The sequence below is a fragment of the Phoenix dactylifera genome, chromosome 16, assembly GCF_051530095.1.
Source record: "Phoenix dactylifera cultivar Ajwa chromosome 16, Ajwa_hap1_PhDact_Kaust_v1.1, whole genome shotgun sequence".
Lineage (NCBI taxonomy): Eukaryota > Viridiplantae > Streptophyta > Magnoliopsida > Arecales > Arecaceae > Phoenix > Phoenix dactylifera.
The window spans coordinates 22,530,405-22,554,820 of NC_143205.1; the positions used below are offsets into that span (position 1 = coordinate 22,530,405).

Genomic DNA, 24,416 nt, shown 5'->3' on the forward strand with positions numbered 1-24,416 from the left:
AAATCTAAATGAACGATAGATGTTGGTGGTAAAATAAAGCAATGTAAGAGAGAGTTTTTCAACAAGAATATACCTGCAGTTAAGTTAAGCCAATCGATATCAGTACTTCTTATCTTACATATGAAATATGATCCTAGCAGCCTCAGTTCTTAACGTGAATGAACTATGGCATCGAGTTTGGAGGAAATTGATGCTTAGAACAAATAAATGATCGTGATGTAATCCCACTTGGAGAACAGTGAATTATAAAATAGTTATAACCGTTAATCTTAGATCGAGAATCCTTGTGAGAAACAACGTTCCAGGCTCTAATAAAGAAACTGTCGTCACAGGACTTGTGATGGCCCTTATGAGGTTCATTGGTAGTTGTGTTGTTAGACCCACCTTACAGAAAAATATTAGTATATAACCCAATTTGCATTTCTTTTGGAAGGTTAGGTTGTTGCTTTGCCAGCCACGTAACCTTCTTTAATTTATTTGTTCTTCGTTTTCCAGATAAAAAAAAAAAATTTAAGGGACCTCTTAGCCCCTATGTTAGAAGGTGATTATTTTATGAGAATGTCTTCTCTCTAGTGTGTGGCACGTTGGTACATCTCCAAGGTCTGGATTTAATTACAAAGCACGAATACAAACAAAACAAAAATTGGATTATTGACTACTTTGTCATCAGATTAGTTAGGCCACGAGTGTTACTAGAAAATCTCAAACTATAAGATGGTGATGGCTCTACCTGACAAGAAGAAGGTTCATGGGGACCGTATGCCTCCTCTCTACGTGTCATTTGTTCTCCCATAATATCCACCTACTTGCCAATTCTTTGGCTGATTGCACCTGACATGTTGATATTCTTCAATTGATGGCTCTTTCATGATGGAGTTCACCTGTCGATCCGATATCACATATAATGGTGTAACTGGCCGGCCAACTCCTGTCAATAATGTTCTCAAACTTGGAAATTAAGGAGTGTTGCAAGATTGATGGCCAATCACAAAAGTTCTAAAACTTTGATGGTGCATGGTGACCACATACTATGTTTGATCCATCAACCACACTGATGGCATAAGACTGCTAGTAGGTCAAGCTAGGATTATAATATTAAGTGATGCTTTACCGGGAATTCAAAATTTATGTCAAATTCATCAAATAATCAGAAATTATTTCCTATCCCTTTTTTTTTGTTTGTTCTGACCTAATATTTGTTTAATTAAATTTTGAACTCCAATTTCATTAAGTCCTGTAGATGAGACTGCAAATACACATCGAAGGGAAAATAATTAAGAAGGAAAATATTGGAGTAGGAGCTTGTGCTTAATTGATTATTCATATTAATTTTTGTAGCAACTTTTTATCATCATCAAGCTTTTTTGTGACACGGCAACAATATAGCATGTTTGCATAGCAAAATCATGTCTGATACTTTAATCTTTTTTTACTTCCACAATACATTAAAGCCTCTCATTTAACAAGTCAAGGTCTAACTTGCGGATTCTTTAGGCCTTTGATTTTATGGTCTTAGGGATTCTTCACTAATATGCACAGAATGACATCGGCCTAATTGGACAAGGATATGCAGGCATATTGTTTCTGCTCTTACAAGCCGGATTCAGCAAAAAAAAATAAAGCTAATGAAGGTATTTAACATAAATCCAAAGGTATGATCTTCATCATTGCTGGGCTCTGGAGCTTTAGATTTCTAAGACCATGCTTACCTGCTTTAACAATAAATTTCACTGGAGAATGGTTTTCCAGGGCTTGGCCATTGGCAATGGATTAGTCGGAACCAACAATCTACTACAAATCAATGGTAGTCTATATGTTCGATAATGCATCAATTGGAAAAACTAGATCCGATCCCCAGGCTATGTACAGGAGATGCAGATATGCAAAATAAAAACAAAAAAAACAAAGTAATTCTCTTGTTACTTCCAGGCTTTTGTAATCCTATAACAATTTCATGTTTAATTATCTCTGTGGCAGTTTCTTCAGAGACATTCGATAAAATTAGAACTAATCTTATACGAATTGCATTAGAACTTTCAGTGATGATGATAATTACGCATAATGATGATGTTTTGTTTGTCCTGTATTTCAGACACTTTTCTTGTTGTTGCATGATTTCTTTGACTATACTTTTGGCTTAGACAGGCAGCAATGGTGGACCTTACGTTTGTTTCTTGAGAATTATTGGTTATTTTCAAGCATTATTTAAACATAAATAGTTAGAGCTGCGTTCAAACAAATTCTGTTACATCATCTCAGCATAAATGCCTACTCTGGAGTAGGCAATTTATGCAATCTTAATGAGATTCAACTGGGTAACGTTTCGAATGCAAATATAATAATCAAAGACAAATAAATCTAGTATAAAGAAGAATGGAAATCCTTGCCAATCCACTGCCATGATATACTATTAAATGGTTCATCAAAAAAAGATATATTATTAAATGGCCTGTAAAAATACGAGTCACTTTGCATGTAACTAGATGCGAGCAGTATTACAATATTTTTCATGACGATTTCCATATGAAATTCGAATAACCTTGTGAAATAAAATCTCTCGGTGACAATGAAGAGCAGTCCAACAAGTATCACCATAATATCTTAACAAAGAAAAAGTATTACAACGTCAGCCACCATAACTTCCATATGAAGTTCGAATTATCTTGTGGATTAAAAGATTTTCCATGACAATAAAGAGCAGTCCAATCAATATCCTCATAAGAAAGCTGAGCATCAGGCCCCAGACCTTTCCCACCATTCCACTCTGTTCTCAACAACTCCACATTGGCTCTCCAATACATCCCTCATTAGCCAAAAGACTTTCCTATAGAACCAGCCCATATTTTTCTATAAATCCTACAACACCATGCAAACCTTCAAGAGCTATTTCCACACAATCAAACATCACAATTATGCCTACCAGCAGAAAACTAATAAAGCAACACTGAACATTCTAGTCAGGTTGATACCTGACCTGAATTATAAGAAATGCAGGCTCTCCTTACCTTGATCAAATCACGACCTCCTTTTTTGCCCCTATGCCATCGGTTGACCGTTGAGTTAAGCTGAAATCACCCAGTTACAACAGGCTGGTTTTGAAGATATGTCAAAGCCAACAGACACCACCAATTCCACCCAGATAAGTGATTATCCGAAGATTACCAACAGTCTCAGACAATGTTTCAGCATGGATCAAATGTTTCAGATTCCATATAGCCGAAAAACTAAGTTTGTTTGCCACAATGGAAACCCTCACCGACAGGCCTGATCTCCAATAGAATTCAAAGATATGCTATAAAAATTTTAAAATTCCAATTCATCTAATGGAGTTATAGCATATCATCATTTGTAATGTCTCAAATAACGCCAGTCATCCATCAAAACCGTCGAGGGCAACAGCCCAAGAACCTCCCAGATGGGCACTCATACGCCACATGACCCCAGCCTCCACAGTTGTGGCAGATCATCACCGGAACCATGCAGTCCTGGCTCACATCACCCATTGTGCTGATAAAGCCCCCCACCATACCTTTCTCCAAGTACTTGTGCCTTGAGGCACTGCCTAGCCACATGTCCTGAGATGTTGCACAGGTTGCATACAGGTTTATTCTGACAGTCATGAGCCCAAGTGACCCGGCTTCCTGCAGTTATTGCAGGCTTTCTCATTAGTGCAATCAGCAGCAATGTGGCCTTGCTTGTAGCAATTGTTGCAGAGCCTCAAATCACCCAGGGTCAGCTGAGGTATAGAGCAGTCCCTGGCAAGGTGACCAGCCTTACAACAACAGGTGTGATAGATGCCCTCATTTGGGCAATTGCTGGCCATACGATCAGGCTCTTTGCAGTTCCAGCACAGGGCCTTGGAAGTGCATTCCGCTGCAATGTGCTTAACTAGAAAAATAATAATAAAAAAATCTTGAATCTAATGTCAGTAAAAAAAAATATGATAGATATCAAATACCTTGTCGCTGTGCATGTGAAAAATTGACTGAGATCACAAAAAGCTCTAATTAGAATGATATTGCAGGTCCTCATTACAGTATGCAGCACGCAAATTCTAAGTTAAGAGGAATTAAACCATCAAAAGGTCACAAATGGAGTTGCAGCAAGTGAGTAATCAGGCATTATCTATGCGTGCTAACAATACATCTGCTTATTAAGCAAGCTGACAAGAAGTAGCTCATATCCATGTCAAACTCATGGCTAGAAAAGGAGTACTGAATATCCCTCTGTGGTGAGTACTGAATATCCCTGTCCAGTGACTATGTTTCTAGACTCTTAAATCTTCTATCTTGGATAACATTCTTGCTCCAGGTAGCTCATGTCTACTTCCTTTTTATTAGAAACTAGGATCAACACTGTCCTCCATGGGTTCAACTGCATGGACCACAAGAATTCTACCATGCAAGCATTTCATCAGTGCTAAAACAATGGTCATCTAAAATGTACTTTTAAGTTACAGGATCAGCTAACTCTGTTGCAGCTCCACCTAAGGTGATATTCTACTTATATATGATCAGTTATGTTTTGAATTTAACTGCAGGAACCACAACAACACTCTACCTTTGCAGCTCAACAACCGAAATTTACAGGGATGCTCAAATTGTGGAGCTAAACCCACACCCTAAACTGCCTCATCCCATCAACCCTCACCAGAAGAAATGTGAAATAACTTCTGAGGAAAAACATGGTGCCCAGGAACCATTAACCTGCTGATGAGTACATACAAAATGATGTTCTGACTAGTGCATATACAATTCCCAATAAGAATGAGAGAGGATCGAGAAAGACTTCAGAAAAAGACTGCTTAACACCACCTACAAAACAGGTGTTGTTTCACCTATTTTAGGAGCTGCAATCCCATGGAAGCATAAGTAATGCAGCAAGTTCCATGGCTTTCACATCCTCAAGGTTTTTTAGGGATAAGCACAAATACTTAGGTCTCCCCTTCTCAACAACATTATTGTAACATGAAATTCCTCCCAAAAGCCATTAAAAAAACAAAAAGATTAACAAATTCCACTACAGTGAGGTGCAAAGTGAGCTTGCAAATCAAAGCTGTATACAGTCTCCTAGGGTAACTGTAGGCCAAACTTGCATAAAACTGCACGGAGCAATAAAAAAAAATGAAAAATTCATAACAATCAGAATCTTCTAAAATTACAGCAGCAGCAGCCCTCCTTAAAAACTGTAAGAACCAACTATATTTTCTCCTATTCTTTCCTAATGTGAAACTCCTCAAGTCACCTACCTCTAACAAATATAAAAGAAAGCTCATGAATTATCAGTCAAGTGACCAACTAAAAAAGAAGTGAAAGATTTGATAATGCAATGTTCAGCCAGCTATAATGTCCTCAAATGCTCAGGCTTCACACAGTCAGGAGCCTTGCTCTTTTATTAAGAACAAAACCCTTGTTAATCTTCATTGACAGCATTGCTTGCTTCTCAAATTTGACCGAGATTCACCATAGTGGCTGGTCATCTAGTTTTCTCTTTAAGTAGCTCTTTATAGGAATTAACAAGAGCACATTATAACTAATGTTTTGAACCAAAAAAGAATTTCACAATTGATGAATCAATAACATCTCCATCAAGTATTGACGAAAACCACTGAACTCAACACCTAAAACCTCCTAATAATTGAATCTTTAGCTCTCTTCACCACATTGCCATGCTGTTGTGCTTGTACTTTCTTCCGTTGGCCATGCTTGTGTCATGCTCAACTTGAATCAAATCATAGTGCATCCTTCATATATAGTATCAAAAACTTATATCCCTAATCTTCCGTGTATCTTGTTACCATCGTGCAGATCATTTCAAGAATCCAAAATCCATCTCAATAGAAAGGATACTGTCTTAATAGGTTTAGTCCACCACCTATAATCTACTGTTGCCAACTATATGCAAAATAATTTACTCTTCTGTTACCCGATTTTGATCTCTACGCCTATTTACCTAAAGCTAAGGTTCATCTTAACCCTTCACTGTACTCTATTACCTCTAAACACATTCTCCCACATCATTAGATGAACAATACCCTACTCTCATGTGTTCCACCACTGCACATAAAGAATCCACTTACAATTGCTGGTTTACCCACCAGGATCCCAAACAAGATGGCCTATAGTCCATCAAAACTGGTAAATTAAGGAAGTCTTATGCCCAAAACCTCCAGAACCCTTATGACTGGATAAATGTTCTGGTTCCTAAGTATCAAAGTCAAAGTGCTTGACCAGGAATCTTTGACCTCAAAGCCAATTTAATAAGCTCTCGAAAGTCAAAACACATACAATCCGTCAACATCAACCTCACTAGAGAAAGTCTAGCCAACGTAAACCCAGATACTCAAGCCAGTTCATATGCATGAGATGAGAATTTCTTACTCTCAAACTCAGCCAAATCAAATTGAGCTCAACAAATTGAATGGAGGTCATTGGCTCCAATATTTGTACACGCATCAAAATCCTTAACAACCTTACTTGATTAATTTCGTTTGCAAACTCTGCTAAAAGCTTCTAATAAAAACAATAAAGAAGGTCTGCCTGTTGTAATCTCTTGTTGCTATGAGAAAAATCTCTGAGGAGCCAAAAAAAGTAGAAAGAGAACAGAAGATGATTTTACCCCATCCATATTCCCTTCAGATTCACCTAGATCAAGCTTGCAATAAAGTTTGAGACACCACTAAAGCAAACTAATTTCAAGAACTAGTGCATTCATCGGTTATTAAAATGACAATACATTTTGTATCCAACACTTCTAAAAGCATGATAGTTCAGGGAGACAAGTTCACTAAAAACTTTGCTTGACTTAAAGGCATTGAATCAAATTATCATTTTACAGACTGCATTTAAAAGGTTGACGGGTCCAAAATTGGAACAACGCCGTGACATCTTTCTCTTGAAAGAGGGTGGTAAAGTTGAAGGGAGATACCACCTCAGAGCATAAAAACTAGAGACCCTTAAAAAGACTTCAAACAAAGATACACATTAAGTAAACCAAAAGTTCAGCAGAACAAAATACTCATGAACACCCGGGATATCCAACTTCTGTATAAAACCCTGACTTCTTCCTCTGCAAATCATAGACATGGATCCATGAACTCTTGAAAAACAAGTAACCAAGCATGATTTCAGTCCTATAAGACATCACATTGTTCTAACCTGGTTTAGAGGGGGAAAAATCCATTCTTGCGGGAAAGAGAAGAGTAAAACAATCTAAGGGCAAAGGAAGACCCGAAGAAAATTTCTTCATAATCACAGAGTAACACCAAAAGAAACAAAATATCCAGAGAAGAGCTTGAGAAAGCAGAACAGCATACCTTCCTACTCGCCCTCGCCACTCTCATCGCTAAAGTAGCTAACTTTCTTCTCCTTCTTCTTCTTCCTATCTTTCCTGTCATCCGTCCACTCCTCCCTCCCCCTCGCCTTCTCCTCGGCCCCCCTCGTGTCCACTACCGACGCCCACTTATCATCGTCGAACACGGCCTCATCCCCGCCATCAAATCCCCAATTCTCCCCGCCATCGCCGTCGCCGCCACGGCGTTGCGCCCCCCTGCGGGCCCGCTTAGGGTTGGGCCGCTCCCTGGGACCGAGTTGGTTCCTAGGGCACTCGTAGGAGAGGTGGCCCTCTTCGCCGCACTCGTAGCAGCGGCTCTTGTCCTCGTAGACCCTCCGGCGAATGAACTCGGGGCGCGGGCGCGGCCGTTGGAGACGGTCCATGGTGCGAGCAGAGGCGTCGGCGTCATGGAAGAAGACGAAGAGGACGAAGGCGACGCCGCGGCTCCGGCGGGAGACGCAGTTTTGAGGACGGTGACGCAGGCGACCTTGCCGAATTGGAGACGTAGATCATGGATTTGGAGGGGGCGGGGTCCGCCCTTGGAGGCGCTGGCGTTGGCGTCGTGGTGGTCGGGGCCGGCGCCGGCGCCGCCTCCGCCGGCAGAGAAGGAGGAGGAGGGAAGCGGGTAACGGTAGAGGAAATCGTCGCTCTCCTTTCCTCGCCGATCCATCTCTCTCTCGCGCGCGCGCGCGCGTCCGCTGACGATTAGAGGAGAGACTCTAGAAACGCGTACGGGGGACTAGAGTAATAACTTGAGACTCGGCCAATATTTCTCTTGATAATTATATGTACCTTTGATTTTATAGAAATAGTAAAGATTATGCATATAAAAACAGATATAACATGATTTTTGTCAAATTTAATTTAATTTGATTATTTAAAAACAAGAGAAACTTTTTGAGTAATTTTTGAATTGTTTTTTTTCAAAAAATCAGAAATAGATATAAAAAGTGTCTCAAGGGACATAACTATTTATTGGCCAGGGCTTCTTCTCGAATGTTGTTCAACAAATATAATGCTAATTGGACATAGCTATAAAATATTAAATTTTTATTTTTTAACAATTGTTAGCTATTTTGAAATAAGATTTTTGCTTTTTTTTAATGTTAGACTCAAAAATAAATGGATGGTTGCATTTTGGAAAATAAAACTATGAAGTCCTTTTTTTTTTCTCAATTACTCTATTGTAGAGCGGTAACTTTGCTGCATTTATGAAAGATGATATTAAAAGTTGAATATATAATCATTGAATAAGAGATTTTTTTTTTTGATAGAGAAGTAAATATTTTTGCGCATGACCAACATCCTTGTGGGACGATCTTTGTTCAATTACTAGATAGAGAGTTGAATGAGAAAGTCATCCGGTCTATTGAGACCAATATTTTATGATTACCATTTGTTGGGTTCCCATTTTTTGGTGTCTCTCCAACAAAAAAAAAAAAAAAAGTCCTGCCCTCCTATTACATTAAAAAAATAATAATAATTTGATGTCTCTGTTATCATCTACTTGGCAAAACTTGAGACTCGGCCAATATTTCTCTTGATAATTATATGTACCTTTGATTTTATAGAAATAGTAAAGACTATGCATATAAAAACAGATATAACATGTTTTTTTTTTTCAAATTTAATTTAATTTGATTATTTAAAAAACAAGAGAAACTTTTTGAGTAATTTTTGAATTTTTTTCAAAAAATCAGAAATAGATATAAAAAGTGTCTCAAGGGATATAACTATTTATTGGTCAGGCCTTCTGTTCAACAAATATAATGCTTCAAAGCCTTATATCGAATTGGACATAGCTATAAAATATTAATTTTTTATTTTTTAACAATTGTTAGCTATTTTGAAATAAGATTTTTATTTTTTATATTAGACTAAAAAATAAATGGATGGTTGCATTTTGGAAAATAAAACTATGAAGTCCATTTTCTTTTCTCAATTACTCTATTGTACAGTGATAAAAATTAACTTCACTGCATTTATGAAAGATGATGTTAAAAATTGAATATATGATCATTGAATAAGAGATTTTTTTTTTTATAGAGAAGTAAATATTTTTGCGCATGACCAACATCCTTGTGGGACGATCTTTGTTCAATTACTAGATAGAGAGTTGAATGAGAAAGTCATCCGGTCTATTGAGACCAATATTTTATGATTACCATTTGTTGGGTTCCCATTTTTTGGTGTCTCTCCAACAAAAAAAAAAAAAAAAGTCCTGCCCTCCTATTACATTAAAAAAATAATAATAATTTGATGTCTCTGTTATCATCTACTTGGCAAAACTTGCTAGCAAGTTACTAGCATCCCATTTTACTTCATTTTTTTTGTGAAGGAAATCAACACTGCAAATGCCGATGATATTGCATGACGAGAGAGCCAGTCGAGCAAGGATACTAAATTTGTCGCAAATTGATCACATAATTGATCACCATAGTTATTATTTACATGATAATTTGGTGCATAGTTATTCCAGACAGGGATAAGATATTCCGATGTTCGCCGAAAGAAAGGAATTAGGTATTCCGATTCCATTTTTCTATTAGCCCTCGACCCAGACACGGAGAATAGGGCAGCGACGGTCTGACGGGACCGTAAAGTGCTATGCGTACAGATACGGAAGGCAGAATTTCTGCGCCCTTTCGCTTCTCCCTCCGAAGCCTGATCTCCTCCCGTGTAACCCAGGTGAATCTCGAGAACTGCGGAACCGGGGTTTCTTGGGCTGCGGCTGCCGCCGGCGGAGAGGGCTTCGATGGAGGACGACAGGTAAGTCTCTACCTCCTCTATTCCGTGAGAGTTACGATCCCGTACAATTCCAATATAAACTTTATGGATTCAACCATTCCATCCGGCCAAGCTTTGGTGGATGTTGGTTAGTAATCCTAGGGCTTGTTCTTATGATGTTTCTTGAACTATTTGAGTCATACAAGAGACTACCAGTTTTCTTGCATAACAACTCGTTTCGCCTCTTTTTGAATGACGCCGAGAACCGTTTGTTGACAACCCAGTCTCTTGATCATTGGCTTTCATTTTTTAGGGCTTGTTGCAATAGGAGTACAGAAAGCAAGAATATCAACATTCCAAATTCAAGTGATATTTTTCGCTGGTCCTTCATGTTGTATCATCATGTTTTCACGTAGAATATATATCTACGTGATCAAGTTTTATCATTTCTTGTTGGACTTGTACCTTTTGGAAGTAATAATTGTACTGGTGTAGCGAATAATCTTTTGGCCCAGTTAACCCTTCGCTTTTTAGGTTGAATTCGCCAAGCACATCAGTTGTCACACTTGAAGTTCTGGGACATCACCTGCGTTTATCTCAGGTATAAATTTGTGATAGATGTGGCAGATAGTTATAATTTCTTTTAGGGAATTGATATCAAAAGTTCTTATATTGCAATATATTTTATGACAGGATTTACAAAAATAGTTTTTACCATCATTTTATTCATGTTTGGTTCCCTTTTAACCATTTTTTTTTTGGGGTCAAGAACATCATTGGCTCAAAGAGACCAACTTGTTTTGCAGCATAATATGCTTATAGTGTAGCAGCAGCATGTAACTTTCTATAGCTCTAATGCTGCTGATCTTTGCACTGCATCCATTATGAGACTATTCTGTGTAACTAGATTTTACAGGACACAGAACTGGTTGCAACAGTCCCAAATTCACTCTTATAGTTATGGGAAGTGATAACCTTCAAACATGTTTCGTATCGTTGTTACCCTACATTTCCTCAAATTATCATGCTTACAGGAAAATGGAAACAGTTAGAATAACTTCTTTGAAACATTGTTCCTATGTAGCATCATCTACGAGCTGCAGGTTTTCAAATTTCTTTTTTATAGTTTGTGTCTGGAAGCTGATTAACATGGTGTATCTTTCCAAATTGCTGCAAAGTTGTGGTTGTCTAATCTGTGGCACCATGGCAGGATCCCAACTCCAGGCATCTAGGTACTACAGTTTGGGACGCATCGATGGTATTTGTCAAATTTCTGGTAATGACTATCAATCTTTTACAATTCTTTGGTTGCTTATTTCTATATTTCTTCAATGTTACATCTAAGGTTATGGTAGGTTGTACTATATAAAGTCAAGAATGTACAAGGGCGAGGTTGTGGGAAGAACCTAAAGCGTGATTTATTTAGCATCTTGACTCTTGAGGTTTCCTGAATCATGATTTCAGCTCATAAGCTAATAAATTCCTGCTTTAAATAGAACCTGTCATCAAGTAGAAGTCATTAAAGGTTTGTATTGGTCTAAAGAGGTTCTTGATTTAGTAGAGGGCATAAGGGTTAAGTAGGTATTTAGTTTATTTTTGATTTTTTTGAATTTTTTGAGAGCTATAACAGTGTTGATTTTAAAATATTGTTTTTAGTGGGATAGGGGCCAATAATTCTTTTACATTAAGTCAAGGAAGTCCAAGACTGATTATATTTGAGTTTCAAAGTGATTTTAGTGTTGTGCGAGGCTTTGTATGAATTGAAATTTTCTAAGCTCTCTCTTTCTTTACCTGTCTCTCACACACACGATGACATGTGTGCATGTGCATGCACACACAAACATGCTCACTCACTCTCATAAGCACTTTCTCTTTATGTTCGTGTTCTTAAAGCTACAAGTATCCACTACATGCTTGTACGGCAACACCCTCCCTCCCCTCCTTTTGTTATCTTTTCTTTCAAATTCTGGTTATTTCTTTTTGTTCTTTTCAATTTGTATTTTTTCCCTTGAAACCATCTCATTAGTCCTGTTAAAAGGCTTCTAAAGACTGGATTTTTGAAACCAAACCTAAACCTATCCTTTATGTGGCAAATGATTATGTATAGTTGGATTACGTGTTTTAACATGTGGTGCATAGTGCCTCATAAACATGTGTTCCTTTGACTGCATTGCATTGCCTATATGTGGTTAGTATATGTGGTTATACCACATATGGATAGAAAAAGTGGTCTACTTAGCATTGTGTGGCCATACGTATAGCTTGCTTAGTGTTGTATGACTGCATATGTGAGCCCACTTAGCTTTTGAAGCAACATACGTAGCCCACTCTTATGTGGGACATGCAAGTGAATCAGGTTTAAGCTGATGATTAGATTTGATGTTGGTTAAATGGGGGCCTAATATGGATATAAATAATATTAAATATTGTTTTTATTATAATTATTGTTATTAGGTACTAGGTACTAAGCAAAATGCACCAATTCTTAGTTGTTATTGTTATTAATATTGTTATTATTTATCCAAAAATATATATTAATATGTTATGTTTATTTTTAAATAGTTAAAAAATAGTAACCATATACACTACATGTGTAGCCTGCATACGACATATACCACAACTGCCTTTTAAAACACTGATGGCATTTAAAATAACCTTCTAACAAAAATGAGATATGTTTAGAAAACTCCACTAGTTTAATCCAAAAGAAACCTAATTCAAACACTAGAACCATTATCCCTGCTCCCTAGGTGTAAGGCCTAGATTCCCTATTAACATTTCTTTAGATAACCATTATAATTCAGTCTAAGTTTTATATCAAGTTTCAATAGAAATTCCAGCTAAACTTAAATATCAATGTCCAGCATCCTACATTTTGAAACTGAAGCGATTATTCCCCACTCCGATGTTACATCAATTGAGTAACAATGCTACCCAGAATCCTTTCCATGCATCACTAATTATTGACGCTATTGTTTTGCTCTTGATCTAATTAAAATTCTTTCTTTAACAACTCTGACAATTCTCAGGCTAATAAGGAACTAAAAATTGCCTATGGTGACCCCATTTAAAATTTTCTAGTATATCATGTAGAAGACATGAGCTAAATGCTGTGAGCTTTGTGGTGATCTTCTTTGTTTTTCTTGATTCAGGAAAAAAACTGCAGAAAAGGAAGGTTTAGCCTGCCCAAGTTGAAAGGAAAACGTGTGATTGAACTAGGAGCTGGTTGTGGTCTAGCTGGACTAGGTGAGTTTTTTGTCCTAGTTTCACATTCATGGCAATCATCAAAATTTTTGTGTGCGTCTTGTTTAGTTGAAGCAGAATAATGTATTCTTCAGGAATGGCACTCCTTGGATGTGATGTAATTTCAACAGACCAAGCTGAGGTGTTACCATTGCTCATGAGAAATGTTGAGCGCAATACTTCTTGGATCATGCAGACAAATCCTGATTCAGGTTTGCTTTGAACTTTCATTGATGATAGTATGAGGTTTAGTTGGCTATGATTTTTTTATTCATTTATTCAATTATAAACATTACACCGTTTATATGCTATTCTTGGTGTTTTAATTTGGGTTTTGGTTTATAATTTGTGCCTAAGAGAAGGAGAGGCAAAAATATGAGTGAGAGCAATTCTATCAAGGCATGCATGCTCAAGGCATGGATGATACTAGTGGAAGTTTTGATATGTTGAAAGCAATCGTTCACATGGCTTGCAGTTCTTTGTTTAAACATGACTTTGATTCAAGGGTGCCCAGCTGATCCTTGTAGCTGTTAATCCATCTACTTACTATTTGTAAGATCGTATGTCTGGTCTTTGGCACTTGTATGTTTGCAAATTATAGCTGCATGCCATACAAGTCCTAATCTGCTGGTAAAGATACTGTAGCACTGGTGTCTGTTATTGTTGATCCTAATGCTTATTAGCATGCAGACTTCATCTGACAATAAACACTGCAACCAGTATATTAGGTAGGCCTAGTATGCCTGTACATCTTTGAGACATGTCATGTTTAGTCGGTGCCATATAATGAAGTGTACTGTTCTCCATGATATTTGATGTTAAAGCAGAGTTATATGCATTCGTGCATTCAATTAATGAATTTTAATAGTATTTCTTTTTTTCCAGTTCCTAATGTACATGTTATCATATGCATCTGCTAACTAGCAAACTTCATACATATTACTGAATATGATGTTACATTCTGTGGATGCATGATTAAAGTTTGCATTGATGGAGAACATTATCCTTGGAGTGGTTGGTATAGAATAAAATCCTAAGACTTTTTTTTTTTTGCTTTCTTATGGTTGCAGTGATGTAAAGCTGTTGTCAATCTGAAAATATTTTAGGGATTCTTCTCTCTGCATTACTTCTTAACGTACAAAAACATACATGTCAGACAACTGTGGTTCATTTTGTGCTTATATTTGTTGCTCCTTTGTCGGGTCTCTATATTGTTGGATACATTTATTAAAGAGTAGGAGTTTGAGCTTATATGGGCAGAAAAAAAACATTTACATTTCTTGTAACTATTGGTAAGCTTCTCTTATGTATGTGGCTATAATTTTCCTTTTGCAGCATCATTTGGCTCCATTAAGGCTGCAGAGTTGGACTGGGGAAATAAAGAACACGTTAAAGCTGTTAATCCTCCGTTTGATTACATTATTGGCACCGACATTGTAAGTTCTCTGGATATAGCTTTCTACTACAGACAAGCTATAAGACTGTTTAAAATTAGTAGGCTTGGAATGATATTTCCTCTTATTTTCACATAGTTTTCAAATTTTATGATTTATGATTTCTCTATGGAAAAAATTGTTAACTCAGAAATATTACTCTGTCAGATAACATGACTTAATCAACTGGAAGAATTAGTTTCTCAGCAGACCATTAAATTGATGTTTTAGAACTGTTCATAATGGTGTGATTTGTTGTTCAATTGGTGTCAACAAATGCTTGAAAAGCATAAGCTCAACTGGAAAAATTGGGAACTTAAAAAGCTGATGTAGTTTGTTCTTGGAGGGCATAATTTTGTGAATTAGTTCAGAAAGTTTGGCTATCCAAGGACCACCTGTGATTTCTCCATGGAGTTACAATTTGTATATTAAATATGCTCAAACTGTGTAATTTTTCTATACCAAAATAATTTGTATATCTCTATTGGAAAATAGCTGGACAAATTCTATCAACATTTTAAACTATGTATACCTTGTTGATTTCAACATGTATTGGGAATAGGAGTGGTTTTAGGTTCATAGGGCTTTTTTCATGTTAGTGCTTGTCCAATATCAAGTTTAACATATAAGAATTGGATGAAACTGGTTGCTTCAGATTCATTCATTGCTTGATATTTGCATTGTAAATTGAGATATGACAGCTTTTTCTCTACCACTGCCATCTAAGATTTATTTAACTAACAACTTGTTGGTTGAAGGTTTACTCAGAGCATCTATTGGAGCCACTACTGCAGACAGTTTTGGCCCTATCGGGACCTAGAACAACCATACTGGTACGCTTCATAGAATATTCTTTTTATTTCAAGATTTTAATTGTTGTGGATGCTCATATACTAGTTTTCTGAAATCCAGATAGGCTATGAGATCCGCTCCACCACAATCCATGAAGAGATGATTCGCATATGGAAGGACAATTTTATAGTAAAAACCATCCCCAAGGCAAAGGTATCTGATATACGAATTCTTGTCGAAGGTTGGAAAAGTTGCTGATTGGTCGACTGCTGATATCAAATAACTGTCTGTCATATGAATGTAGTCTCATTATTTTGTTCCGATGTTTCAATAATCTGCACTATAAATTTAAAAGAGGATAATATAGTTGCTGTTAAAAATTTGGACTTGGTTTGAACTGATAATGATACAAGGAGTTCCAGATACTCTGTTAAGGTGGAATTTGCTTGGATTTTATCGGTTTACATGTATTGATCAAATTTCTGTCACAATTCTGTTAGGTATTACAAGTTGAGATTGGCTCTAACATTATCAAAGTTACATATTTGGAACATCTATTTTTAAATAGTTGAGGCATCTATTTGGTTTTATTAATATTCTATTATTTAGTATCCCATTAATCCAATGTAACCCAATTAAAATCAATATGTCAGTATTATGTATATGCATTACACCATGAATCATAAGTCACTTTGGTGCCACCATGTTAGCAAAATGGGAAAATCGTATCATTATCAATGTGTATCAAATAATACCAATTCCAGTGTAATTGTACAATCTTTCTGTACTCTATAATATTTTCCTTGTACTTTGTTGTTTTTTTTAAAAATTGTTCTTTGTAGTGTGGTTGTGTAACACCACATTGCCAAAACATGGGTTTGTCTTGATATGTAGCATGGGTTCTCACAGACGTGAGGATATATAATTAATATTGCTGTTATTTAAAAGAAAAAGGAAAATTTTTCTGTAGTATAATTAACATGTTACATTATTCTCTTGTCATTTCTAGGTGTTTTCAATCTCTTCTTTTCCTGTATGATGCAGATGGATAACAAGTTCCAACACCCCAGCATACAACTTTTCATGATGGAGTTGAAAACTCAATCTAGATGCGGAGACGACCACTCTGTTGAAGCACAAATTTCTGAGTCTAGTCGAAGTGATGAGGATGGTGAGGCCTGTGCAGTGGAAGAAAGGGAAGATATTGGGGAGAAGACTGGAGACAGTATTAAGGCTATGGAATTGGAAAAGGGGAAAGTTGATGACTGGGAAATTAGAAGATATGGCTCTATGGCTGCACGGCTTTTACGAGATGTCAAAATAACTTGAAGTTGTTAGGATTTCTTCTTTGCTCCTTAGACTAATGCTAATTGTATGGAGCCTGGTACTACCGATCCAAGTTAAGGTAAATTCTTGCTATGAAATTAATTTATTGTTTTGAATGGATTTTTTTTTTCTATTTTGCATAGAGTGAACGGGTCATGCTGAACCTTTGAGCTCCTAACCACTCTCTTTGTTCTCTGCACCAAAATCATGATTGCGAACTCAGGTTTCCTGATTACCTTTGGGTCTTACTGGCTTTCCATGCCTTGAATTGAAGCCAATTAGTAAGATGAACCACCTGAAGAGTTGATGCATGCATGCTGTGGCGAGAATTTGTAAGACAAAAGTGGCACTCATGTCGAACAAAAGAAGAGCAATGCATCATCGCAAACTAGGGAGTTTAGTGTGGTCGTTTGCAATTTGTAGGGTTTGAGCCATACCACGTAAGGCTCGATGGCCCTTGTATTGTTCTATCTTTGGACTTATCAGGTTTGAGTATGGGTTTCCCATTCTAATTAAAATCATATTTACTCCAACATTATCCAAGGTAAGATTGCATCCTTCGAGGCAAGATTACTCTAAATGCCATTCTTACCAGCATCGATCATATTGCTGATGAAAAGGTAAGAAGGTTCAAACAGGTTGGCAACACCTATCTTTAATGCGATTCAATGCTTGACACTAATCCTAACTTAAGCAACTAACATGGTTGCTATGGTGACTTCCATCTTAATTTGAAAAGCATGGGCTTCCATTTTAACCAAGCACACACCTGTCCATCTCTTTTCAATATTCCCATTTAGTGAATGTAAAACTAACAGCAACCACTGCTAAACAAGCCCTTTTTTAAATTTTTGGATAAAGGGGAGAATTAAACCCACTCGTAATATTTCATTAAGCAGATGAAATCAAACAACAGCATGGTAGAAGTGCATATAGAATAAAAGAAATAGAATACAGGGAAAAGCGTGCAGTAGTAGTAGTAGTGATAAGTTTTGAAATGACCAACCAACGCATAACTTGCTATTCTCCTAGTGGCTTGGCTGCTCCAAAGTCTCGAAGAAATAAATGATGCTTCCGGCAATGCTTTGCGTTCAGCCGATTTTGTTCCCTTCTCAATGGACCAAAGCAATGTGAAGGCTAATGCAGTATATCTTAATTTTGTTTCTCGGGACAAATTGCTTGACAACCTTTTGAATTGCAACGTCTTCTAGACAGTCCCAGCTTAGACACACAGCCTACATGTCTAAGCCATTCTTTGTCCCAGGCTACTTAATTGCCTCATTGCAATTAGCTTCGACCCAATCGAATAGAACTTCACCTTCTCCAACCCAAACAAGCCCAGGTAGTTCAGGAAGCCAGGTTTCGACCATCCAATTTGGAGTCCATCCCAACTTAACCAGATTCCTAGAATCGAGGGGATGCACTGAACCGGCCGGAGGAAGCGATACATTGAACCGGGGGAGGTCCGGTGTAGGCTCGGACAGGCTAGATCTTGAATACCAGGTTCGAGCTAGCCTCGGGATGCCGTTGCGCATCCGAACCTCTTTCAAAAAACCCCTTCTTTTCCCTCCCGACCGACACTGACCGCAGACCACGCTCTCTTTCTCGCTTTCTCTCCGTCCACCATTTTGAGGGGATTCGTCTCCCTATCTTTGCGAAACTCTTCGGAGCCCCTCCAGAAGGGGAGAGGAGACTTGGAGCGAGGAAGAGGAGGAGAAAAATCGGTCCTTGTTTTCCTCGAAGTCTTTCTTCTCGGTCTTCCATGGAAGGCGGCGGCCTTCGGAGCGCGGCCGTGAACAGCAACGGAAGCGGCATCGGTAATCTCTACTCCTAGAAATTCTTAATCTTTTGTAGGGTTTCTCTGGGCCTTCTTTGCTTGCTGGTGATTTGGGGGTTTGGGATCTAGGGTTAGGGTTTCTTTGGTTGGACGGTGATGATGGTAGATTTAGTTGGATGGCAGGAATGAATCATAGATGGGAGAAGAATCACAAGGTGGGTTTGATGGGGACCGCAATTAGGAGGAATAGGCTCTCCGACATCACGAACACCGTGAGTTCGGCGAGGCCTGGCGAACCCAGCATGGAAGGCGATCAAGAAAATTCCAATGTGGTGCCTTGTCCCAGCACCAAGGACTACGTTGCCCAGCTGATGAAGGTACTTTAGTCGTCCATCTCAAAATTTCATCTTTTAATTTTTCCCAGCTTTTCTTGAACTTCTGTTGCTCAGAGAAAAATGGATTTTTTAGTGCTTCTTCCTTAAAAATTTGGTCCTGCTTTCAGGAGAATACTGCTCTTTTGAAGCTTGTTGGGGAGAGAAAGTATGTGTGTTCTCTAAAGATCGATTGCCATGTGCTATTCCGAGTAATTCGTTCAAGCTTTGGTTTCAATCATGACTTTTTGGTAATTTGATTGGTTTTGTCGGTCTCTTGGTTTGGCAGTAAAATCATAGAAATGACCAGCATTGAGATGCAGAGGCTTCGATTTGAATTGCAGAAACTTAGACAGCAGAATTGGCAGTTAGCTCAGGCCAACTCTCAGATGCAAGCGGTTTGCTCTTTATCTTTCGATTATCCTGCCTTGTTTTTGGTACCGTAAGTTTTTATTTGTTCCCCTAATCTATCTTTTATCTTGATTCGTAGGAGCTCAACTTAGGCAAAGACAGAGTAAGTCTCTACTCCTTATGAGTGGTTTGTACTTGGTTTGTTTCTTATCTAGGTAGCCGAAGTTAACCAACAAGAATCTACAAACTTTTACTCCAAAAGCAGTAACTTTTGGGGGTTGATAAAAATTTCTGATCTTGTATGACTTTTGATGCAGCTAAAAGCATTGCAACATGAACTTAGATGCATGAAAGCTGTCCTTAAAGTAAAGAGTTTAGAAGTTGAGGTACATCAATCATCATAAATATATTTTTGTATTTCTTTTTCTTTTTTGTGGATTATATGAGCAAGAACTTTCTTAATTCTAGGAGAAGGAGAAATTAAACCAAAAAATGTGTGAGAATATTGGATGCGAGGTAGTCACCAAATCCTTTTTTAAATCTTTCTAATCAAATTTATTCATAGTCACACCCTTAATTTTCCATCTTGCTGATATTGTTTATTTTTAATCTGCAATTTAAGGAGGGACACAAGAAGTGTGCTGAGGTTGCAGTGGATGCATCTCATCAAGCTAATGACATGAAGATGTGCAATGCCAACAGAAAGCGCACATCAAAAGAACGTAGTAATTTTCTTAAAAACTTAATATTTATAGATTAATGGCAACCTTGCTTCATACATTTTTTGCTTTCTTTCTTCTTTAATCCTCAATTACGCTGCAGCTCAGGGCTCTACTGCTATGACCCATGAAGAAGTAGCACCAAAAGAAAAGGTTGAGAGAAGGTATTGCATGCTTTAATTAAGCTGTGGGATGTTGTTTCCACCTATTTCTCTCACCATTACTTAGGCTAATTCTAATACACCTAGTAATTCTTTTGAAGCAGAAAGTCTTTAAGAAGGAGATCTGGTAACTTGAAATCTGAATCATGCGAACCAATGGTGGACTTGATCAAGATAGAGGATGCCAAAGTAGTTCAGTCACTTGTTGGTGAACCCTTGCATGAGGACACCTCTCTTCATGAAGAAGTAGCACCAAAAGAGAAGGTTGAGAGAAGGTATCGCATGCTTTAATTAAGCTGTGGGATGTTGTTTCCACCTATTTCTCTCACCATTACTTAGGCTAATTCTAATACACCTAGTAATTCTTGTGAAGCAGAAAGTCTTTAAGAAGGAGATCTGGTAACTTGAAATCTGAATCATGCGAACCAATGGTGGACTTGATCAAGATAGAGGATGCCAAAGTAGTTCACTCACTTGTTCGTGAACCCTTGCATGAGGACACTGCTGTTCATCCTGACATTCCAGCTCCTTCCTGTTCAGATGCTTCTATGAAACAGGGAAAGAATGAGGAGCAGAATGGTAGGAGTGACTCCTCACAGTCTTGCAATCAAGAGGTGCGGAGATCTTCGGTTGGAAGGCCATTACGCAAGGCAGCTGAGAAGGTCACTTCTTACAAGGAAAGACCTATCCATGTCAAATTGCGAAGAGTTGAGTGACTGCTCGTGGATCCTACCACCATGACTGGCATTCAGATGATGCCTACTGAGGGCGCACATTCTGTGATGCACACTGGTGTTAATTGTATCGCTGCACTGCAAGCTTAGTTCCTGAAAGTCGATTCTTTGGAGCTTTTTCTTTCTCATCATTAGTGGGTGATGTACCAGAGTGATGGAAACTTTATGTTTGTTTGCTTTGCAGCCATATTTTCCCACTCCAATCATCTGGTGAATTTGATAAATTCAGTCTAAGTTTTATTCTCTCTCTCCCCCCACCCATGATCCCTAACTAAGAGACAAAAATACCGAGGGTAGATGGTGATCATCCTCAAGCTCAGCTCCATCCATAGCAGCATCAGTTGGCAGCCGTAGCGAAGTCTATACAGCCCGCATGTCATTAACATCCTGCCATTTCTTATTTCTGCATGAAGGGGTTATTTCATCCCTACAGAAAATTCAAGGAGTTTCAGAACATTCGCATTCATGTCCGCCCAAACTGTCAAAAGGTCCCACATTGTATGTCTATTGCCGTACACCTGAGTCAGTGAATCAGATAAGCTGCTTCTTGTTCCAGCCTTCTCCACATGCTGTTATCACAGCCTTGAGTAATTGGGGGTACTTTCTTTTCAAGTGGTAGTGTCAGGCACAATGAGCTGGACTAGGGCTTGGGAATGCATATCATGCCTGGTTATGAATGTGCATGCCGTATATTGTTTAGAAACTCAGCTTGATGGAATCTGCTCCGAGACGGCCTTCATAATTTTATTTGTGTTGTTCTTGGTCCAAATTTATTTCCATGAGATTGTTTATGTAGTTGTGCCGGATGATCGGTTTGGAAGTATTATGTTCATGTTTTCGTTTGGGTGCAAAAGTTTTAGGGACTTTGAGCATAAAAATTGAAAGCTAGAATAGTTAGGATGGAATTATCTATCAGGTTTCTGGCAGTATAATGTTTCCATAGGTTTCTTTATTTTGTTAGCATCACCTAAATATTTCCTGGTTCAGCTATCCCTGTCTACCAAAACCTGAAGCTGAAATTAACCATCCATGGTTTCATGGCCTATACACATCAGCTTTCAATACCTAGTTCCAGTTATATGTCTAACATAGTTACAATTCTGCAACAGAAGAAACAGCGCGATATACAATTCAAACGTACAGATTCATGACTTCCATATAAGTTTATTCACAGGTATATGCAGAGTGACCACGAACGACGGGGTCGCGAGCTAAACTTCCACAGCTTCTAGCGCTTGGAATACATCCCTACGAGTAACCATTCCTGTAAACAAAGTTAAGCAGTTAAGCTTATCTGTGAACTATATTCATATGCTTTTCGACGTGAGGGAGAAAATCACAAGATTTGATTTCCATTAGTATAAACAAATCTCACCTATCACCTGCCCTTCCTCATTTAGGATTGGTATCCTGTGGATCTTCTTCCTGAGCATCAAGGCTGCAGCATCTGCATTATTCGGTGACAAATAATGACCATCTCCTTGATTTTGGATGATCGAGTTGATCAATTGGAAACTTCAGATTTATGTGAAACATTACCCTTCACTGTCTCACGAGGTGACAGTGTGATGGCAGGAGATGCCATGACTTCACCAACCTTAGTCTTTAGCTGTGTAACCAATATCACAATATCAGGAAAATAAGCAGAGAGAATAATTTCTCGCATACTCCAATCTACACCCTGACAAGGCTCCTCATAAGTCTAAACTAATCAAATTCTTTTGGAAAGATACAGGGAGCAACTTCTACAACCAATGACAGAGAGATTGCATAAGACAACCAAAATTTGGTGAAACAACTTCGTCACCATGCAGGTTTGCTTTTTATGTGAATTTTTTCCATGTTATAAAGCATAACCTGCATAAAATTGATATACTTCCTAAAAAGATGTTAATTATCTCACTAATTGGATCGAAATTTTCAGGGTTTGGGACAAATAAAGTAAATAGCTTTCAGATTTTCTATGACCTTAATTAAGGTATGGTCTGGAAAATTTTTTTATTATTTTTTGCACTGATAGTATTTATGATAATTTAGGATCTCATCCAAAATAGCTAGTTGAAAAGTATTATTTAAATTTTTTGATCCTGTATAAGCATCCAAGATCTAGGCAATGAATAATCGATGTAAGATTAAATTATAGTCCCAAGTGGGTTCTCATAAAGCAAGCTTCTAATTTTTAGCGGTATAATTTCAGACCACGGGAGAAAAAATAATATAGATCAAACTGACCCCATTTGACGCTTTGGCCCTGTCATTCTTGGAAACGACCCCTACGCATCTGAGCTCACCGTCGACCACCGGAAGCCCCGAGACGAACTCAAAATGGTGGTCGATCTCTTCCAGCATCTGGTCAGCCATCGCCACCCGTATCGGCACGGACATCACTTCCCCAAGAAGCGAGGATGAACGCAACTGCCACCCCGGAAATCAAAATCCAATCAGAACAAAGAGAAGAATCGATCTGTGTAGTACTCCTCATTGAGCTAATTTATGAAAACAGACTACAATCAAATCCGATTTTCTGCAAAGCAGGCTTCGTTCCTCCAACTTTCATAGGTGTCACGTTTGTCTTTGTTTTATGAAAGAAAGAACCAAATAAAAGCTTTTGTTAAAAAAAAAACACTGACTTTAGGCTTATATAAACTTGTTTTTCGGGTGCCAGGATCTTCTGCAGCGTGCGGACTGCACTGCAAAATACTATGTAGCACTCGATGGCCATCATCAGGAGATAAACAGATATAAAACAAGACGGTTCATGAGCGTGAACCATATCATACATGATGTATGTTGTTTGATGGCTACACAACACTCTACGGTCCGCACCATAGAGGATCCGTGCTCGTTTCCACAAAACTTGGACAACCAAACGGCTACTGAAAAGTGTAGTAATTAAGGATGGAAATTCAGACCTCGTGCTTGTGAGCAATTGCTTGCGACTCGAGATAAGCACGGAAGTCATCGTAGACGAGGAGGGAGTAGTTCTCAGGCCATTCTCCGGATATGATTCGCTCCGGGTTCTCATCCAGCTCCGGCCGGAGGTCTCCGGCCGAGAACGACGCCGCCCGTCTCTTTAAGCGTCCTCTGCCGCTTCTGTCACTATAAATGGTGGCAAGACCGGCAGCGTTATGCTCGAGGATGGAGGTGGTCCGGGAGCCAAAGCCTTTTGCAGTCCCGGAGTGGAGGGGGAGAAGAAGGCCACCTTGGATCGAGCTGCAAACCATTGTCGTCGCTTCGTCACTCAAGCTTCGCAGAAGTCTGGGTCTGGCAGCAATAATGGGAGGGATTTTATGGGAGGAAGGGCCCGCCAGATTTGGTGGTTCCTACTTCCTATCGGTGGCGTTCACAGAAGTGCAACACAAGAGGAGACGAACAGGAAGGACTTCGATCTTGACTGGTTCCATTAGTCAGCACTCGGGATCCACGTTGGCGTGCATCTTTCTTTGGTTC

The 24,416-nt window shown here is 38.4% G+C and overlaps 3 protein-coding genes and 2 pseudogenes across 9 annotated transcripts; 2 read left to right on the plus strand and 3 right to left on the minus strand.

Annotated features, from left to right (window-relative positions):
- Positions 1–2,415: 2,415 nt before the first annotated feature.
- LOC103714903 (uncharacterized) lies at positions 2,416–6,007 on the minus strand (annotated as a pseudogene).
- Positions 3,189–8,002, minus strand: LOC113463238 (uncharacterized; annotated as a pseudogene). Its single transcript, XR_016398609.1, has one exon. The product of XR_016398609.1 is annotated as an uncharacterized LOC113463238 (transcript).
- Positions 8,003–9,774: 1,772 nt separating this feature from the next.
- On the plus strand, positions 9,775–17,386 carry LOC103714890 (S-adenosyl-L-methionine-dependent methyltransferases superfamily protein). 4 transcript variants are annotated; one of them, XR_005506682.3, is made up of 10 exons: positions 9,775–10,101; positions 10,594–10,660; positions 11,270–11,335; positions 13,212–13,305; positions 13,398–13,514; positions 14,638–14,738; positions 15,494–15,568; positions 15,648–15,740; positions 16,572–16,932; positions 17,077–17,386. XR_005506682.3 is itself a non-coding variant. In XM_039114942.3 (9 exons), exons 1-9 carry the CDS (start codon positions 10,088–10,090, stop codon positions 16,854–16,856), a joined length of 912 nt encoding a protein of 303 aa, XP_038970870.3. In that variant the 5' UTR covers positions 9,775–10,087; the 3' UTR covers positions 16,857–16,951. The 4 variants fall into 4 exon arrangements, 2 of the variants coding, with proteins under 2 accessions (XP_038970870.3, XP_088568542.2); XM_039114942.3 differs by lacking the exon at positions 17,077–17,386 and having other exon boundaries at positions 16,572–16,951; XR_015973964.2 differs by lacking the exon at positions 10,594–10,660 and having other exon boundaries at positions 9,856–10,101; positions 17,077–17,215.
- Positions 17,387–18,374: 988 nt separating this feature from the next.
- On the plus strand, positions 18,375–21,209 carry LOC103714905 (shugoshin-1-like). 3 transcript variants are annotated; one of them, XM_039114937.3, is made up of 11 exons: positions 18,375–18,670; positions 18,814–19,007; positions 19,133–19,170; positions 19,291–19,399; positions 19,492–19,515; positions 19,670–19,738; positions 19,821–19,868; positions 19,975–20,077; positions 20,175–20,235; positions 20,337–20,507; positions 20,609–21,209. In XM_039114937.3, the coding sequence occupies exons 1-11, from the start codon at positions 18,616–18,618 to the stop codon at positions 20,946–20,948; spliced, it is 1,212 nt and encodes a 403-aa protein (XP_038970865.3). In that variant the 5' UTR covers positions 18,375–18,615; the 3' UTR covers positions 20,949–21,209. The 3 variants fall into 3 exon arrangements, with proteins under 3 accessions (XP_038970865.3, XP_038970867.3, XP_038970868.3); XM_039114939.3 differs by having other exon boundaries at positions 18,439–18,670; positions 19,975–20,074; XM_039114940.3 differs by having other exon boundaries at positions 18,516–18,670; positions 18,803–19,007.
- A 755-nt stretch (positions 21,210–21,964) lies between these two features.
- On the minus strand, positions 21,965–24,378 carry LOC103714891 (uncharacterized). The gene is made up of 5 exons (XM_039114943.3): positions 23,879–24,378; positions 23,199–23,381; positions 22,506–22,575; positions 22,342–22,413; positions 21,965–22,230 (listed from the first exon to the last, which is right to left on the minus strand). The coding sequence occupies exons 1-5, from the start codon at positions 24,188–24,190 to the stop codon at positions 22,178–22,180; spliced, it is 690 nt and encodes a 229-aa protein (XP_038970871.1). The 5' UTR covers positions 24,191–24,378; the 3' UTR covers positions 21,965–22,177.
- Between the last annotated feature and the right edge of the window lie 38 nt (positions 24,379–24,416).

Coding starts and splice junctions, on each gene's coding strand:
- LOC103714890 (XM_088712416.2), top strand. CDS start 9,940: ATGCGTACAGATACGGAAGGCAGAATTTCTGCGCCCTTTCGCTTCTCC. Junction 13,515..14,637: donor GCAGACAAATCCTGATTCAG/GTTTGCTTTGAA, acceptor TTCCTTTTGCAG/CATCATTTGGCTCCATTAAG. Junction 15,741..16,571: donor AAACCATCCCCAAGGCAAAG/GTATCTGATATA, acceptor TGTATGATGCAG/ATGGATAACAAGTTCCAACA.
- LOC103714905 (XM_039114937.3), top strand. CDS start 18,616: ATGGAAGGCGGCGGCCTTCGGAGCGCGGCCGTGAACAGCAACGGAAGC. Junction 18,671..18,813: donor CAGCAACGGAAGCGGCATCG/GTAATCTCTACT, acceptor GTTGGATGGCAG/GAATGAATCATAGATGGGAG. Junction 19,516..19,669: donor TCAACTTAGGCAAAGACAGA/GTAAGTCTCTAC, acceptor CTTTTGATGCAG/CTAAAAGCATTGCAACATGA.
- LOC103714891 (XM_039114943.3), bottom strand. CDS start 24,190: ATGGTTTGCAGCTCGATCCAAGGTGGCCTTCTTCTCCCCCTCCACTCC. Junction 23,382..23,878: donor CAATTGCTCACAAGCACGAG/GTCTGAATTTCC, acceptor CCGGGGTGGCAG/TTGCGTTCATCCTCGCTTCT. Junction 22,414..22,505: donor ACCTCGTGAGACAGTGAAGG/GTAATGTTTCAC, acceptor CGAATAATGCAG/ATGCTGCAGCCTTGATGCTC.